At 34.5% G+C, this 20,082-nt stretch overlaps 2 protein-coding genes and 1 long non-coding RNA gene across 3 annotated transcripts; 1 reads left to right on the top strand and 2 right to left on the bottom strand.

Moving 5' to 3' along the window:
• Nucleotides 1-2,492: 2,492 nt before the first annotated feature.
• LOC140173493 (uncharacterized) lies at nucleotides 2,493-10,502 on the bottom strand. Its single transcript, XM_072197344.1, has 5 exons — nucleotides 10,390-10,502; nucleotides 4,640-4,715; nucleotides 3,992-4,097; nucleotides 3,136-3,237; nucleotides 2,493-3,041 (listed from the first exon to the last, which is right to left on the bottom strand). The coding sequence occupies exons 4-5, from the start codon at nucleotides 3,190-3,192 to the stop codon at nucleotides 2,637-2,639; spliced, it is 462 nt and encodes a 153-aa protein (XP_072053445.1). The 5' UTR covers nucleotides 3,193-3,237; nucleotides 3,992-4,097; nucleotides 4,640-4,715; nucleotides 10,390-10,502; the 3' UTR covers nucleotides 2,493-2,636.
• On the top strand, nucleotides 7,292-9,782 carry LOC112805766 (uncharacterized). The gene is made up of 4 exons (XM_072198257.1): nucleotides 7,292-8,424; nucleotides 8,634-8,819; nucleotides 8,916-9,012; nucleotides 9,114-9,782. The coding sequence occupies exons 1-4, from the start codon at nucleotides 7,292-7,294 to the stop codon at nucleotides 9,780-9,782; spliced, it is 2,085 nt and encodes a 694-aa protein (XP_072054358.1).
• A 1,799-nt stretch (nucleotides 10,503-12,301) lies between the features above and the next one.
• On the bottom strand, nucleotides 12,302-15,795 carry LOC112697021 (uncharacterized). Its single transcript, XR_003151029.3, has 5 exons — nucleotides 15,276-15,795; nucleotides 14,689-14,790; nucleotides 14,466-14,575; nucleotides 12,967-13,062; nucleotides 12,302-12,660 (listed from the first exon to the last, which is right to left on the bottom strand). It is a non-coding gene; the product is annotated as an uncharacterized lncRNA (long non-coding RNA).
• Between the last annotated feature and the right edge of the window lie 4,287 nt (nucleotides 15,796-20,082).

Below are 20,082 nucleotides of genomic sequence, written 5' to 3' on the forward strand. Positions count from 1 at the left end.
AACTTTGCCAATCGGCGCGTACGCGTCAACCACGCGTACGCGTGGGCGTCCTCGTGCCCCAGGCACAACACTGGCACAGTTCTGGCATAACTCTCTGGAAAATGGCTGGGCATTGGGTGCAGCACCATCGGCGCGCCCGCGCACATCACGCTCACGCGTGGATGGCATTTTCGGGAAGAACGGCGCGCACGCGCCAAGTGCGCCCACGCGCAAGGGGTCATTCTGCTAAAAATTTTCTAAGTTAAAAGCTGCAGAATTCACCAATTTAAACCCCAATCTTCCAACGGACATAACTTTCTCATTTTAAATCGTTTTTCACCCGTTCTTCGAACGGCATGGACTTCCCGGATCCAATTTCATTTCTAAATAGATTTAACACAAAACGGAGATCCGTAGTCCAAGTTATGTCCCGTCAAAGTATGCCCAAAAACCATGTTTTTCATAAAAACCACAAAGTGCCATTTTCAAACATGCCATTTTCAACTCTTTTCAAAACCAATCAAAACATGCCAATTTCATCCCTTTTCTTTAAAATCAATCAATATATATCAAATTCAACATCAATCCTCCTCAACTCACACATTGAGACTTTACCACATTTTACAAAATCACTATCTCATCATTTTAACCCACTTCACCCAAGTGGCTCAAACTCAAACATATTGACATATCATATACTCTTCCTCATGCCAAATCCAACAACACCAATCCCAATAATTCACTATTATACACAATCAACATCATGCTCACCATAAACATGGTTCAACCCACAATTCAACCATAACCAATCATCAAGCATATATCACAACATGCATATTTCTCATACATCATACCACCAAGGCATCATTAATCATCATCACATATATGACCACATCATATATATCAACAATTCAACAACACCAACCATTCAATGCCTATCTCAGGGCCTCTAGCCTACGTATTTCCTACCACATTACATATTAGATACGGGAAACCGAAACCATACCTTAGCCGATTTTCCCAAGCTCCACCGGAGCACTTCCAAATCACTTATCCACAAGATCTCAAGGCCTCAACACCTCCAAGAACAGATTTTTCACCACCAAATCCCTTTTTCAAGCTTTTCAAAATCACCAATCAAGCTCCAATATCCACACACACACAACCTAAGCCACAACCATCATACCCATACACAACATCTCAAAACCCAAACATCATAAAATCACAAATCACACTAGGGTTGAGAATCTTACCACACCCAAGGTCCAAGGAGACAAGATTAACCTTCTCCTTCAAGAGAGTTGGGTCCTATAACATCAAAGAACCCAAAATCTCAACATTTCACCCATGAAACTCGAAAATAAGGGCTGAGATTTCGAACAGCAAGACGTGGCTTACCTCAAGATTGGTTATATGGGTTTTGTAGAGCTCTCCGCGGTGAACGCGTGGCCGCAAACGGAGCGGCAATCGGAGCTCTAGATCAAAAGTTATGGTGGTTTGAAGATCAACCAAGGGAGAGAACTTGAGAGAGTGTTCTTCCTCCCTTTCTCTCAAATTTCAGCTTGTGTGTGTAACAAATGAGGAGAGAGAGTGCTGAAAACTAGGGTTTTGGTTAAGTTATGTTGGGCCAAGGGCCCACTTTGGGTCCAATTGGCCCGGTTTGGCCCGTTCGGTCCAATCTTGGTCCGAATTCTATAAAATTGGTACCAAAATTCTCGTCTCAATCTCCTCTATCATATTTAGCCATAAAAATCACATTTTAGGCTTTCTAGAATAAATTCTCATTTATGGGTTAATTAGCCGTTAATTAACCGGGTTTTACATTGCCTCAACCTGAAAATGTTGTAGTGATACCACAAACAAGTAGAACTATAAACTTGTAAACACTTCTGTCGGTTTTGATGTGAGATTATTAACTAAATATTTAATGGTCATTATATAAATTAGTGATTATAAATAATTTAAACAAAAGTGTAATACTACTGATAAAAGCCTCAAAGTTGATGCCCATTGCAAACCATTTTGTTTTGTGAATAATCTTTTAAACTATGCACTACAACAAAAACGCCATTTGGCGGCGGTTCATGTAGCCGTTTAGCGGCGGTTTTGAGCCGCCGCAAAATATTTCGCGCCGGTTCCTGGAAACGCCAAAAGATAGGGCGCGACAAAACAGATTGCGGCGGTTTTAGTCAACCGCTGGAATAACCGCCGCAAAATGCAATTTGGGATTTGCGGTGGTTATTAACTGCCGCGGTATGTGAACGTAAATTGCTATTACCCAATTTGCGGTGGTTCGAAACCGCCGCTAAATGTCGGACAGGAAGAAAAAGTTTATAGTTTTGCGGCGGTTACAAAACCGTCGCCAGATTCAAATTTCCATTAAAATTTTAGATTTTCTACTATTTTGCCACTTTTTTAAAAGAATGTTTATTAAACTTTAATTTTGTTACTTTTTAACTAATTTAAACAAATTTAAACCAAGTAAAATAGTTCAATTAACATAACAAACCAAATTATAAATATGTAAACATAACATATATAACGAAATGGTCATAATATCATCCAAAATAAAGTAAGAATGCTCAAGTTGGATAAAATAAGCCTAACGTACTAAACCAACTTAAATGTAAAAGGTATCCAAGACCATTAATTGAAATTCAAAATTTTTGTTGCGGGTCGTGATTTCTAGATGAAGATGGCCCTGCGCATGACGAGTCCGGTGTACTGCCCACAAAAGTCAACTCTTCAGCAATCTCAACTGGCAAATTGCCTCCTAACTGTTGGACTACATATCTCAAGACCTTATGTATTGATTGTCTCTTCGCCCGCTCTTCTTCCAACTTAGCCGTCAATTTTGCAATCATCATCTTATCCTCTGTATTGGACTCTGCAGAACCTGACGGTTGTCCAGCAGCATTACCAAAGACTTGGGTGGGACATGGTCCAGCACCTAGGGCACGAACTCGTCCTGGGTGCTCCTTTCCGAGAACTTGTGCTAGCGAGTCATTCTGTGAAAGGTGCTTAGAGGATCCATCCTGCCTCTCAACATTCGTAATTGCTTCCTACAAATATACAACATTGGAAAGGAAGAAGTTAACAGTAGCACGATATATACAGTAAGCTATATATTGCTTCAAATTTTCAAACATGACTTACACTAACAACACGTGCATCGGGGTGGATATACGAGCCATCTCTTTTCTTATGAGTCATAATAAACAACTCTCCTCTACCGACGGGTCTTCCTTGCTCTCTCTCCTATATCGTTGATATTGACACAATTTAGTAAAAAACATATACAAGAAAGAAAAGGAAAAGAAAATCCAACCACTAATATGAAGCGGATGAAAATAAAAAGTATAAACAGGTGAACTGTGCTAATAGAAACAAATTAATCAGATGCTGATTTGTGCATAATGTAGTGAAATAGAGAACGGTGGAAACCAATTAAAATATTAACAAGAAAAATGAGAAGGACAGCAAAGCAATTAGAAAAAATAGAATGGAAAAAAAGGTGGAAAAAAATAACATCACATAAGCTTAATCAAGAATAGCTTAAATAATGCCAAAATGCCAAAAAGATTGATTATCCATAACAAGGCATTGGTCTCAGGCCCAAATAAAATGCTACACACATCTATGCTTGGTTCCATCTCTTTTTGTTAAATTATGATTTTCATGTGATAAAAAATTAAAAATAAATTAAAAAATAAAAATCAATAATGAATATATACAAAATTATAAATCAATAAGTATTATTATCTCTTGAATTATGAATGTCATGATGATAGCAACATAAAAATATTTAATTGAAATTATTCTCCGATTGAATGAAGAATAAAATCTAGAGAAGTGAGTGGATACATGTATCTATGCCCCTAATAAGAATTGTCTTTAGCTACTTGGTTCAGATTCATCCAACTCAATAATTAATAACATTTTCAGAAATTAACGGAACTTGGTCCTAATTTGTTGTGGATTTTTCATAACTTTGAAAATAACATAACATTACCGCAACTTGTAGTTGAAACGAATTGAAATGGCTTCAGTATATTTCTTGATTTTGTTCATTTTGCACGCTTTCCATTATTGATGGTTTGACACTCATCACTGCTCTTCTGTCATATGATCAAACAAATTAGATTATATGTTAGGTTTTATTTTTCAAGAATTTTGCTAGAAACTAGTTAAGAAGAATAAATTGAGAAGTTTTGATTCTTTAATATATATATATATTATATATATATATATATATATAATATTAAGAACAAAGAAAGTAAATAGGACAAGTATATATATCATGTAATATAAAAACAAATTTCAATACATTCATTTCTTTTGGTATTTTTCATAATTAAAACTTTTGAGTATTTAGATGAGAAACCGATATTAATCTAAAAGCGACATGTTAGCGACAATTGTTCACAAAACCATGCACTTCATCATCATTATTCATTATTATTTAGTAGAAGTTCATGAAAGAAATAAAAAAAAACAGAGGAAACTTTCTCACACAAAGGAACCAACTTTCACAATCTGGGTTTCGGAAAGACCTTTGTTAAAAAAGTTAGACCCTTTTGTTCTCCTTCAGAAAGCTAAATCCCTTTTCTCATGAATATGGAGTGAAGAAAAAGATGAAGATGATGAAGATGAAGCTTACCTAATAAACAAGTTCCAACCACGCGAACTACGAACCAAGGTTTCGCATTAATCTTCTTTCATAATAATGCAGACATCTAGCAGGAAGAATGAAAACAAAAAGGGAAACATAATTTTAACAAGGAACAAAAAAATGAACCACCAGTATTTATTATGTCAAAAACAAAAGAATTAATTATATGAAGCTGTGTTGAACATCCCACTCATTTGAGTGTTAGTATTTAATAAGCACGAAAGTGTTGGCTCACCTGTGGAAAGACAATCTTATGTTTAACCAGCAACAAAAAAAATTCTCGAAAAGGAAGGAAACTGAACTCACGTAACTGGTTTGAAATGGAGAGGTCTCTCACTTGCTCAGAATGAAGTGCAATTGATAGAAGAGTTTTAGATATCTAGAAATTTTGGGGTGTATGGATAAAACAGAAAATGAGGATAAATAGGATAAGATCACAACAACATTTGACAATCAGATTTAACGTTAATCAATTTAAATAGTTTGTTAGATTATTTTCAAATCACTTTTAAATTTCTATTATGCAATGTACATGTTCCTTTATTGTTGCACCAAATATGTTATTAAGTTACCATATTAACTTAAACAAGTTAACTATTGTATCGTTAAAAAAGTAAAATGAACCACCTGCATAATCTAAATGGATTTAAACGGTTAGGATAACATAAAAATAGAGAATATTGGTATAATTTTAAAAGTTTGTTGAAATAATCTGTTACAAAAATCTGTGCTTTTCAAATGTTATAAACGTGCTTATTCAATTAAATAAATTTCACTGATAAGCAATACAATCAGTTTACTCAATTTTATCACAGATAATTTCTGAAGCCAAATTCACCTATCTGGTTCTCCTCTATTTGGGTTTCTCTGTAAATATTTTTATATATGCTACTTTGAACTGTTTCACATTAAATCGTTTTCCTTTCTTACGATGAAACTCAGTTTTTGTTTTTTAGTTTGTTGAAGTCCTTAATTTGCACAGTAAAAGCCAATTATATGGATCTTCAATCAGGTAAGTAACATTATTTTTCTACGTCTCATGTATGTTCTATTTGAAACCTTTTTTATACTTTTCCTAAACTCAGTCTAAATAAAAACAAACTCCCCTTTAAAAAATAGATCTTAAACCGAAAAAATTATATCACTAACAAAATCTGCTCACATTAGCAAATAAAAATTAACAATATTCACAAAGTTTAATACAATTCATGATCAATACCTTAACCCAGCAGCTCAAATAATATTATCAAAATAAATTAAGAGAACAAATAAAGCAAAACGTCAATATCAAAAATTCAATATCAGTAGAATTAACTCAATATGAACAGACTAAATTGAAATAAAAATTGAAAACATTAACATCTCAAAATTCAGTAGAATCATCAATAATACATCATATGCATGTTCAGAATAAATTTAAAATTTCATAGGGATAGAGTCAGGAAAATATAGTCAGGGAGTGTTAGAGACTAAGAGTTCAGACCTGAGAGGGTTGAAGGCTTGAAGCAGAGAAGAAGAGAATTGAAACTTGAGCTCTGAGACCTGCGATGGTTGAAGCAGAGACTAGAGACTTGAGCCGCGACAAAAGGTAACCGGTTCGACTGCGAGACGCCACGCGAAAAAGAGAAGCCACGACGGAGAATCAATTACGGTGGGACACGATACGGAGCAAAGAAGCAGAAACGGCGCCAGGATGAGGGGAGTAGGAGAAACGATGAGGAGGAGCGAAGCAGCGAGGACCCACGGCAAGGATCCGAGAGGTGGCGACGACCCACCGCGAGGAGCAGCGACCTGGCAATGACCCACGACGAGGAGCAGCGTAGCGGCGTGACCCACGGCGACAAAGCGAGCTCGGGAGTGTGAGGGCTCCAAAGCGGTGGGGGGTGCGGTGGCTGCGCTGGGCGATGGCTGTGGAAGGGGTTAAGAGAGGGCGGTGGCGGCTAGGTTTTGTTTCTTTCTCAATTCAATTTTCAGAATAGAGGAAACATGAGTTGGGGCCGGGGAAGTGTGTGGGGCTTGCGGGTAGTCCTTTAGGTTTTGTGTTTTTTTTTTAATTAATAAAAATCAAACCATTACCGTGTTGGACCAAAATTAATGATAGAAGTTAATTTTAAGATTTCATATAAATAATAAAATATCGGTGTAGGTAATGCTTTTATAATTAGCAATCGTTATTATGTTATGCCTTAAATAAGTAATAATTATAAATTACTGGTATTTCTTATACTATAAATTGCTATTATTATACTTATAATACGTATACATATATTAAAAGCATAATTGCGTATAACAGCCGTAATTTATAATAGCTATAGATATTTATATATTAATATCGGTAAAAATATTTATAAATAATATCTTTATCACTGAACATAATATTATTCTTATCATAATTTACAATATATTAGGCATCTAAGGGACGCTGAAGCATGAAAAAAGTTTGATGCAAAGTATACTAATTTTTCGGCGGATCCGCGCAATATTCGCCTAACCTTGGCGAGCGATGGATTTAATCCCTTTGGGAATATGAGCACAAAGTACTCCATCTGGCCTGTGATTCTTATTCCATATAATCTACCACCCTGGATTTGCATGAAGCAGACATCTTTCATTCTATCCACGCTTATTCCTGGGCCGAAAATGCCAGGTAACGACATAGATGTTTATTTGCAGCCTTTGATAGATGAGTTGAAGCAATTATGGGATGGCGTTGAAACCTATGATGCCAAAGAGGGAAACACTTTCAAGATGTGTGCGGCACTAATGTGGACTATCAGCGACTTTCTAGGATTGGAAAACCTATCCGGCTGGAATACGCACAGTGGGTTAGCCTGTCCTACGTGTAACTTGGATGCTAAGCCACATTGGCTGAAAGACAGTCAAAAATGGTATTTCATGGGCCATCGACGCTTTTTAAATCAGGGACACAAATACAAACTAGACCAGAATAGATTTGACGGGCAGGTCGAAGGTAGAGATCCGCCAAAGAAGTTATCTGGAACAGATGTACTGAGGCAGCAGTCTAATGTGCACGTTTCATTTGGGAAGAGTTCAAGTGTGACATCTAAAAAAAGACACAATGGCCAGGATGCGGATGAAGATGATTCATATTGGAAGAAGAAGAGTGTTTTCTTTGACCTCCCATACTGGGAGGATCAGATGTTGCGTCATAACCTCGATGTGATGCATATAGAGAAAAACGTGTGTGACAATGTGGTCTTCACTATCTTAAACGATAGCAGCAAATCAAAGGACAATCTTAAAGCTCGCAAAGATTTACAATGCATGGGTATAAGGCCTGAATTATGGCCGGGAGAAGGTGGTAAATATCCTTCTGCAATATTTGCGATGTCCAATTCACAGAGGGATATTTTCCTGAAAACTTTGCAGAATGTGATATTTCCAGATGGTTACTCTAGCAACGTTGCTCGTTGTGTTGATTTGCGACAGTGCAAGTTATCTGGGTTAAAAAGTCATGACTGTCATATTCTGATGGAACAATTACTCCCAATTTTGGTGAAGTTTTCACTTCCGAGTCCGGTGTCCAATGTGATTGCAAATTTGTCGTCATTTTTCAGAGAACTTTTTGGGAAAGCCATAAACCCTATGCAGCTTGCTGAGCTTCAGAATCATGTTGTGCAAACCTTGTGTCAGATGAAAATGATTTTTCCTCCATCCTTCTTCACCGTCATGGTTCACCTCACTGTGCATCTCGTTGATGAGGTTACTCTTGGTGGACCCGTACATTATAGGTGGATGTATTCAATAGAAAGGTTAGCTTACTGATAAACCCCTTTAGTACATTCAAATCAATTAATTGTGTATATACTGAGCATTTTATTGTATTTATATAAAAGGTATTTAGGACGTCTGAAGCAATATGTTCGTAACAGAGCACAACCAGAAGGCTCAATTGCAGAAGGCTATTTATCTGAGGAAATCCTGACTTTCTGTTCTAGGTATTTGGATAAATTGAGACTAGAATCAACCGACCAGGGCGAGTTGACGATGAGCCTGTTGATGTTCCTCACAATTCAGGGGAGAGTATCTTCCCAGCTATTGGCAAGGCATTAGGGGCAGTTTTGCATTTCGAACTCACTCCAATGGAAAAACATCAAGCTCATCGTCATGTGCTAGTCAACTGCGATGCCGTGGTTCCGTTCCTTGAGTAAGTATACGCATGTATTTCTAAAACACCAATGTAACTCTTTTACCCCAGTTTCTAGTTGGACTAATTTTCTTCTCCACAATAAAGTACATTTAGGGAAAAGACAAAGCGAAGCATGCGTCATCAGACAAGGTCCCCAGCTAAGATTGATAGTGTCATCCATGCAGAATTTTCTCAGTGGTTCAATGCTCAGGTTGACAGAATACTAACCTGACCAATGTTTTTTTAGCCTGGAATTAGTACTTTATATTAAAACCGACTTTAATATAAAGCATGAATGTTATGTGGTTCCAGGTTCTTCTGGAAAGTACTATTCAATCGAACGAGCTGAAGTTGCTTGCGTGCGGTCCCATGATTCAGGCCAGACGTTTTGGGACGTATAATGTTAACGGGTACAAGTTTCGAACTGTCACAAAGGAAAACGGGATGAAAACACAAAATAGTAGAGTATATATATCATCTAATACGAGAAGTTATGCAAGCATGCGTGATAATAGAGTGGCTGTTGGTGGTGTTCCGTATTACAGAAAAATTGTAGACATAATTGAGTTGAATTACAACTGTTCCTTCACAATGGTATTGTTCAAATGTGTTTGGACTGATACCACTACCAGTAGAGGCATCAAACAAGACCATTTGGGGCTTACCAACGTTAATTTCTCTCGTCCAATACACACTGGTAATCGTGAAGAAGATGAACCGTACATATTGGCATCAGAAGCTCAGCTTGTATACTATGTGGATGATGAATTAGCTAAAGAATGGAGTGTTGTGGTTCATGTGAAACCAAGGGATTTGTATGACATGGGAGAAGAGAATGAAGAAGCTGAAGTTGGTTTTCCTCCACAGCCAGGGTTGAACATGTCAGCGGAAGGTGACATTGGAGATTTACTATTGACAAGGGAGGAAGATATAGAATACCTCATAGAAAATTCCTCAGAGAATTTCGATGATGTCGCATAATGCTTTGTATGAAGCATTTTAATGTGATTTAAAAATGATCTTTTTATCATTATAAGTTAAATAAACTCAGCGTTGTACGTTATTTTCTTTGTTTACTTTACACTTGTGTAGTTTTTTTTTTTGCAGTTAAATATTTATGTTATTGTGAATCCTCATGAGTAAAAGCCGATTTTTTGGTTCTTTCATCGATTTTAATATGGAAATGTTAGTTTACGTTAAATCTTTATTCCTTCTACAGTTGTCTTTTTTCTTAGGGTTGCATTTTTTATAATCTTGCTATGTATTACGTAATATAATTTCACTAGTGTTACGTTTTGAAAATAATAGTGAACATAACATGACGGTGGAACAGGATCGATGAAAAATGAGGACTTTTCGTCATCCTCTGCAAGCACAACAATTGCTACAGAGCTTATGTTTAAGAAAATTTCACAAACTACTAACAAGGGTGATGGTAATTGTCTAAAATTTGCGTTTAGTAATAAAATTGTCTTAGCATCTTGTAGTTTGTTTTTTTTTCTAAGTCAGTATTTAATGACTCCAGAGTTCTCAATTTCTTTTATGTATACTCATTCTGTTATGTGCATCTTGATATTTTCATTCTTACCTGAATATTCCGGAGAAATAGTTCCTAACAGTCTAGATGGAGAAGAGTCTGATTCAGAAGACAATTTAGATGATGTATCCTCTGTCGCAATGGATAGATCCATGCAGTTTGATCTGAATAAGATTCCGGATGAAGAGGATAAAACTTTAGAAGACCAACAAGATAAACAAAATGATATACATGTTAAGAAAATGTGCTTTGATTTGAATAAATTGCCATGGTATGGAAATAAAATATCAGATCCTCTAAAACGTGAAGCCCATAGATTCATAACAGAGTTTTTTTCGCCAGGTCAATACGACGTTGGAGAGAAAGTTTGATCTTTTATTATAATAGTTACACTGATTTCCTTAGTTTAATGAGTTGGGTCGCAGTTGTACATGTTTATTCTTAATTTAGGTTTAGTAAGGCATAACTTCAAAGAGGAGTAACTTTGATTTGTGTTCTCTTGAACTTTATTTTAACTTCCTAAATATCAGAGTTTGATTTTATTTTCTTCTTTCATATCCATGATTCCCTACTTAATTTTTAAATGCCAATAGCGTAATCAAGTAAATCTTATTGGTAAATTTGTTCACATGAGTTTACATATATAGTTTACAAGTAACTTGTGAATTTTTTTTAACGTAAAATGAATGTAAAAAAAGTGTTACGAGTTTAAGTAACAATGATTTAGAGATATGTAGCTTCAGATAGTAGTCGTTACTTAACTAGATTATACCTAAATAGTTATTACTAAAGAGATTTAATGAAATACATGGTAATACGCATTTTGTGGCAGTTTAGAACGAAACCGCTGCAAAATACCTAAAGGTAGTCACCGGCGCCCATATCGCGGCTGTTTTGGAAAAGATGCCACGAATTGCAAACCTGACGACCATATAGCGACGGTATAAAAAAACCGCCGCTAAATTCAAACTTGAAAGCAATATAGCAGCGGTTTGCAAAAAACCGCCGCTAAATGTCAGCCTGTTAGCAGCCCTAACACCTAACCGCCGCTATATGCGCCGCCCTATGCAAAACCGCCGCAATCTGCCGGGTTTGTTGTAGTGTGATATTGATTAGAGTAGAGTAAAGTGTGCAAACATGAATGCTTATTATTTTCTATTTTGGGAAATATTAAGAAAGAATAAGTAAGAAATGAAGTTTTAATTAGCAAATAAATGTGATTCAGTTTCTTTTAATGATGATGATGAGGGATCAAGTTCCTAGATAAAACGGTAATTGTTTCAGAAAAGTTAAAGGCACATACATGAAAAGTGTGCTTAGTGCTTAGAAGAAGTGAAGATCCTAATAAGAATGCTATCAATATAGTTGATCAATTAAAATGTCACTAAACACAATGAAAATTCGCCAAATGTGATCATAAATATGCTAAAAATTCTTTAAGTTTCACAAAGAGTAAGTTTTAATAATAAAAAATACTTGTCTCAATTAGTTGACCTTGTTTTTTCAACAGTAATTTAGAAATTATTGATAAAATTGTTCGACCTCTAATAAGCAACCAAGCAAATAAGCAATAATCACTAATACAAACTAATATATTATAGAAATTCAAACTCTCAAAGTGTGTGTATATATATACACTACAAAAGACACGCTAAATAGCGGCGGTTTTTTTAAGGATTAGCGGCGGTTTCAAACCGCCAAACTGCAGCGAAACGAAATTCCAGCGATTCCACAAGCGTTGTCTATTAGGAGGTGGAGATTTGATTTTACGGCGGCTTTGGAAAACCGCTGGCACAACCACAGTAGATCAAATAATTGATTTTGCAGCGGTTTTGAACCGCCGCGATTTGGCTAATAGTTTTTTAAAATATTACAGCAGTTTGTAAACCGCTGCAATGTTGAAAACAGTTTAAAAAAATGTATATCGTAGAGGTTTATAACCCCTACAATTTGCACAACTACATTAAAAAAAAATTAACTTCATAAAGCTACTCAATTATATTGCTTCTACATCAAGATAAATACAAAAATAAGAATAAGCTAAAAATGGCTAAAATATCACAAGAGTAAAGTAATAACAAATCAAGAGAATGACATCTCCAAAACAAAATGCCAGAAGCAAAATGCACATTTTAATAATGGTCTTCCCTAGTGGATAGGCAGCAGAGATTGAGTGCAAAAAATGGGGCCCTCAGGAGATATTCCATACTGCCAAATGCTCATAATCAATTATTTGTAGTTCTTGAAAGCACCAACATTGCCAAATGCTTCATGTATCTCCAAATGTAAAAAATGCACAATGTCTACAAGCTTTTCGATTACCTAAAAAGTCCACAATAAAATTTTATATTTCTACAAAAATAAAACATACTCAATATAAAGTAATTGAAAAGACTATGCACCATTCTATTTTTATTGTAGAAGATGATAATTATTACAATAGAAAGAGTTCAAACTACACTATTAAAAACACCAACCCAAATGAAACTACCAAACAATAAAAGGAAGTCATTATAATTCAAAGAATTTGGGACAGTGCAGCACAAACAAATACTCAATCTCTATTTTAGACTTTGAGCTCCCATCATAATAAAATACAAGAATCAGTAAATACACTAGTTTTCTTACCTCCTCCAAAATCCTGGACTACAATGATTTTTTCTTCAAATTTCTCACCAGCAAAGTCACTCGTAATGCCCCCACAGGCAGCTTTTTCTGGACACCCTATATATGCAAAGTCAGTGTTTAATTTTAACTAAATACATGGGATTGGGTTCTAGGCAATGTGAAGAGTGTGTGTGCTTGTGCTATAACTTGAATGAAGTATCTTGTGTTCAACATTGTTGAATTGGTTGGTTAACAACAACAACAATAAAGCCTTATCACACTAAGTAGAGTCGATTACATAGATCAAACAACTCCATTAAATCCTATAATGTTAGTGTGTAAGTGAGGAGGCCTGGTGTGATTAGCCTACTAACTATAACACAGCATCACTTATAAATATGTTCCTAACTTGATTCTATAGTCATTTCAACATAAAGGAATATCACTTATAATGCTACAAAAATATTATATGTATGCCAAAAATTAGCCACTATATATTGTGTATAAATATATATATTGTTTAACTTATTTTTAAAGTGTATTTTGTATTCCAATATGCATTTTATATGAGTGGCTGATTTGGTGGCTAAATTTTTTTTACACCTACCAGGTTCATAGTCCTAATATAACTTATAATCCAAAATCATTAGGCATTACAATTTGTAGTTGTTGTCGATGCTTTGATCTCAATATTTCAACTACTATATGATATTCCTGACCTGAGTGCATTAAACTTAGTCCCTGAAATTTTGCAGAGCAACTTGTTTCTAATAAAAAAAACAAGCAAGCAATAATGCAATGAATAAAACAAGATTCAGAACTAAGAAATTTCCGGCACAACAGCACCTCCGACTCATTTTTTCAATTAAAAAAATGTTATTAATAGTGAAAAGAACTGATGCAGGAAACATTGGCATATTTATAACAAATGTGTCAGATAATTTTCATAAGTCCATATACAACTGAGTTTGTTTAGATCAATTCATGTTGAATACTATTTTGTTATTGGGAATTAGTTTGGTATCAAATATTGTTTAGTATTTCTTGGGAGACTTGTTATTTCTATAAATTTACAGGTTTAAAATTAATTATGGTAGATGAAATTTGAGATCTCTGTGACTGTAAATATGATCAAACAAGAATTGGGTTTTAAAATTTGAGTAATTCATAAACACATGAGACTATAAACCATGCCCATTAAGAGATCATGAAAAGAAAGGGTAAAAGAGAAAAACTGAATGAAGAAACACTAGTAGTAATGCTTCAACTATCTTCCTTTCACTTTTTCCATTTCAGAATCAGTATGATCTAACTGAGAGCCCTTAGTCATTACAAGTGGGGGAGACAAATATCATGCCACATGATGGAGTTAGACTAGGAACTTTATGCCTACAACAAGTCACACGATTATCTATGATATAAGTTTGCGCTACTCAAAAATTTCCAATTAACATGAACCTTCTAAAAGCACAATGAGAAATGAGAATGATAAGCTCATAATATATAAGATACACACGTACCGAAGTAGAGATTGTCTTTTTCCTATTGATGGTACGGATAAGGCATCTATACTCAATTGCTACACCAGCAGTTGCCATTTTATTCCTAACGACTTGAGACTTCAAAGGTGCTAAAAGGTGCACCAAGAACATGAACAAGAAGAATAAGGAGTTAGAATTCACTTTGCAAAAAAATAAAACCTCAAGCATTTGATCAGACCATAAAGTCAACACTAATACATACATACACACATCATTTAAATGTAACCCAAACAGAGCCCGTCTCAGTGCTTCGCTCGAACATGCTGGTGAGTTCATTAAGAAACGGATCTAGCTGTAGAAGAACCTAGAAAAATCATGCAAAATAGTAAGGTTTAAAATGAAACAACAACACAACACAATAATACCATGCCGATTTCACAATCAGAATCCTACTTCATACTTTGGAAGAAAAGATCAAAAATTAAACAAATAATAATAATAATAATAATAATAATAATAATAATAATAATAATAATAATAATAATAATAATAACAATTTTAATTACGGTAGTAGTAAAAGTGCATAATTGTGGAATAGGAACAGAAATAGAAATGGTTAATGGATCAAAAGGAATGTGTTAAAATCCAAACAATTGAATTGAATTACCATGGATGAAGCAAAGTAATTACTAGATACAAAAAATTAGAAAAGCCAATTTCAAAGTGTATAGAAAGAAAATTCAGAACAAATCAAACCAAAAAGAACAAACTAGAAGTAATAAGCAGAGCAGAAAGAAAGAGGCACTAATAGCAAGCAGAAGCTAGAACAGAGGCGCAGAGTAAATCTACAGCTCCAAAGACGAGAGAGGCCCATCCGACGTGGAGCTTTGGCAGAGGATCTGAATCAGAAGAAGCAGACGTGGAAAAGTATCTAGAACAGATCTGAACCTGCGATGGATGTGTCGATGAAGGTTGGAGGCGACGGAGGCAGGAATCTATCGCCGATGGTACCTCGTGGAAGAAGGTTAGGGTTAGCAGGGTTTAGGGATATTTTTCCAAAGAGAGGAAAGAGGAAAAAAGGTGCGTCTGATGAATATGATCAAGGACTAAGAGAATGGGAGATTGAAATATGACCAAGATAGATTGGCGGCGTTTTTTTTTTAAATTCGTCGTAAAACCGAATCAAATAGCTGCTCTTTCAGCGTTCACCATTAAAGTCGCTGAAAAACCATCAGATAGCAGCTATTGTCAAAACAGCTGCTAACTATCCGTCACCATCTTTCATTTTTGTGGTAGTGTATATATCCAAGAACTCAGAGTAAAGCTAGATATTCTATTTGATGTGAAATTTTGGTTTAGCAAAAAGAATAAACACGTGGTGTGCAAAAATTGAAAAGGAAAAAAATTAAAGGATTAGAAGTCAAATTAAATAAAATATAAAATAAATAGAATTCTGAAACAGAACAAACAGTAACATTGCATCACCAAATTACAAAGTTATCTTTCTCCATTTTTCTATTATGAATATAAAAACTAAACAAAAAAGAGCAAAAATTTTACCAGAATTACTGACCAATTTATATAAATCAGATATGAGGAATAAATTCAAGAGCAATTAGGTATGACAAATGAATAAGAAGTCAAATAAAAAAATATAAATTAAAGAATAAATTTAAAAATACTTACCTTATATTAGTAAGAAGCTCGAATAAAAAATTTTGAAATCTAAAATATTAAACAAAAATTAAATCAAATTTACAAAGGAATAAAAAATTTTGAGAGAGGAAAAGAAAAAATATCTAACAGGACGAAGTTGATTTTGGAGCTGAAAAATGAGATGACATCTTGAAATTGGAGAATAAACTGAGATTTTGAATATAAAGAATGAGTAGTGTGATCTCAAACTAAGATTTTGAATATGAAAAATGAGTAGTGTAATCTCAAATTGAGAGTAGTATGATCGACGGAGCTAAGTAAAAAAGAGAAATAGTCGAGTAAATTGAAAACAAATGGCCGTTAAAATTAAGGAGTAATTTTTTACTATGGTCAAATTATTTATAAAAAAATAGAAAATTTTAACATTTTTAATATTTGTTAAAAATATATATTAATTTTTATACTTAACTATGATTATTGGAAAATGTGTTAAAATAGCGCTTTCTTTTTAAAGTCTCTTTTGAAATATTTTAAATGATGAGATTTCAGATTTAGATGAAAATACGAGGTATTTACGTATTTGCGACAACGATAAGGATTGACCTCTTAACTATAATATATAATAAACATGAAATATAAAGAGTTAAGAATTTAGAAAATAGATATACACGATGATATATACTGGTTCAGTTGAAATGTCTACATCTAGTCTTCATTAGAAAACTGAGTTTTTTACTATTAAAATAAAAAAATATTAGATAAACTAATTAAATCTAAATAAGTATTTTCTTTTTCTTTTTTTTTATGTGTTTTTTTCCTACTTTTTCAATTGATTTTTATTGTGGCAATGAACTATTAAAACAACTTGATTACTAAAATGATTTGGTTATATAGTATTGATGAACGGATTTTTGACGGTTTAGAATTTCTCAAATAAAATCTCGTCGAAGTATAGTTTCTAAACCAAGCAATAATCCTTTCATACAAAAAGTTGTTTGTCACTAAAACAAACCCCTAAAATTTATAAACCGAAGTATTCAAACCTCGGGTCGTTTTTCCTAGGAATTACAATAAAGTGTCTTGTTATTGGTTGTGAGTTATTTTGGAGTTTTTGAGATTTTTGACAAGAAATATAAATGGCAAAAGAAATAAACTAACAACTAACAAAGCTCTTGGCAAGATATGAGAACTAGAAGTCCTATCCTAGTTATCCTTCTCAATTGTGATGAGAATTGTTCATTGCTACCACTTAGTTAACCCTTACTAAATAAAGGAAAGTCAAGTGGATGAATTGACTTGAGCCACAAGTCCTAGCCAACTCCCAAGGAAAGACTAGCTTTAGTGCACTCCAAACCAATTAGCAATCTCTCCAATTATCAATCAACAAAGGAATTAGATAACTCAAGTGTCACTAATTACTCTACCTAGGCCAAGAGGAACAAAATCTACACTAAAACTAAAAGAGACATTTCAACAAACACATAAAAGGCAATAGAGGTAAACATTATTAAATGCAAGAAGTAAAAGAATCTACAACTACAAAAGCAAGAGATCAACAATAGAAAAGTAAAGAAGACACATTTATTATGAATTACCTCTTATTGAATTGGAAGAATGTAGAAGGAACAATACTAGATCTACAACAAAATATAAGAACAACATAAAGGAAATTACAACAAAAGAATAGAAGAAGATGAATGTAGCAACAAGAAATTGAAAGGTAGAAGTAGAAGAAAGCAAAGATTAAAATCTAGATCTAAGAACTAAACCTAATCCTAAAATCCTAATTCTAGAGAGAAGAGAGAGCTTCTCTCTCTAGAAACAAACTCTAAACTAATCCTAATGAGTGAAAATTGAATGGAATTGTCCCTTTGCTCTTCAATCCTTGGCTTTAAATAGCATCTTTGGCGCCAAAGTTGGTTGAGATTGGGCCCCACAACCCTTGAGAATTCGTTGGTCACGTTTTCATTAAGGAATCATAAAACGGCACCGACGTGTACGCGTACGCGTCCATGGGGTGATTCGCAGGTGCGTGCAAGCGCCAGGTGCGCGTGCGCGTCCATGGGCGAGTTCAACTTCTTTGACTTTTCATGATTTCTCCACTTTGTATGCTTTCCTCTTCACTCCTTTGATCCATTCCTAGCCTTTTCAATCTGAAATCACTAACAAACACATCAAGGCATCTAGTGGAATCAAAGGTGAATTGAATTTAGCTAATTTAAGGTCTAGAAAGCATGTTTTCACATCTAAGCACAAATTAGGAGACAATCACAAAACTATGCTATTTCATTGAATAAATGTGGGTAAAAGGTCATAAAATCCCCTAAAATCAATACAAGATAAACCATACAAATGGGGTTTATCAACCTCCCCACACTTAAACCAAGCATGTCCTCATGCTTAAACCAAGAACGAAGTAAAGGGCATGGCATTTATTCAATGGAACTAACTAAATGCAATCTACCTACATGCAACTATCTAAATGAATGCAATTGCTTGGTCAAAATAAATCAATTCCCAAGAAGCATATATGCACAAGGGCTAAGGCCTAGCAAGTCTAATCCAAAATTGAATTGAGTTATTAAATATTTTTACAAACTTGCTTGAAAATTATGATCATAGGTGGAAACATGTAATTGAGCATCAAACCCTCACCGGTAGTGTTTGCACTCTATTCGCTCAAGTGTTTAGGGTCGATTCTCTCAATTCTCTCCTAATCATGCTTTCTAAGATTTATTTTTCTTCTAACAATCAACATATATTTCATGCATGCATACATCTATCATGAGGTCTTTTCTTTAGGTTGTAATGGGGTTAGGGTCAAGGTAGGATGCATATATGGTTAAGTGAGCTTGAAATTTGAATCTTTGATAAGCTTAAACCTTCCACCTAACCTATATAATAACATATACAATTAAGTTCTAACCTAACTACCCATTCTTCACTTTTTCACATACTCATGTATCCCTTTTCATTTCTCAACACTTATGCATTGATTTTATTAAGCTACACTTTGCTTTGGGGCATTTTGTCCCCTTTTTATTTCTTTCTTTTTCTTCTTTTTTCTTTCTTTTTCTATTTTTTTCTTTTTCTTTTCCATATTATTTTTCTTTCTATATACAAGAGCATCAATGCATAAGGTCTATACATTTGATCAATACATGAGTATGTACCCAATTCCTAATATTTCCAATAATAATACAAAACTACCCTTTTATTCACCCAATGTCCCAAGGTTCCCACACTTGAATGATACTCACACACGCTAGCCTAAGCTAATTAAGATCCAAATAAGGACATTTATTGTTTTTCGCTTTAGGCTTGTAATGTGCTAAAATTAAGAACAAAGTGGGTTAAGCGTAGGCTCAAAGTTGGCTAACAATGGAAGATAAAAGGTAGGCCATTTGGGTAAGTGAGCTAATGAAATAATGGCCTCAATCATATAAATGCATGAATACACAAAGTAATGGACATAAAGAATTAAACAAATCAAAGATTACAATCATAGGAAGAGAATAATGCGCACAAGAAGGAAAATAAGTGGTTATAAGATGTAACCACACTATTAGGCTCAAATCTCACTTGCTTGTGTTCTTAGCTCAAAAACATAATCCACAATATGTATAATTCAAGCAAGTTTTATGAAAAGTTTTCACTCAAATCAATTGGTGTGCCCTATAGATAGAAATCTTGAAAAATTTTCATTATTTTGACTAAGCTTATTGTGTATATATATGCAAAAATAAGAAAATGCAACAAAAATCCTAAAATCCTAGAATGAAACGCAAAAGTGTTGGAATTAGAAACTTGTCACCCAAAATCGCCGACCGGTCGGACGACCTCCCCACACTTAAAAGTTTGCACCGTCCTCGGTGCATTCAAAGATGAGCAAGGGGGTACGGCGAATCTCCGGATTGCTGCGTGTTCTTTCTTCCGCTTCCATGTTTGCGTGTGGTGCATTGTTCATGAAAAATAAAAATATAACACCATAAGATGAGAA

This window comes from Arachis hypogaea, chromosome 6 (genome assembly GCF_003086295.3).
Source record: "Arachis hypogaea cultivar Tifrunner chromosome 6, arahy.Tifrunner.gnm2.J5K5, whole genome shotgun sequence".
Taxonomy (NCBI): Eukaryota; Viridiplantae; Streptophyta; class Magnoliopsida; order Fabales; family Fabaceae; genus Arachis; species Arachis hypogaea.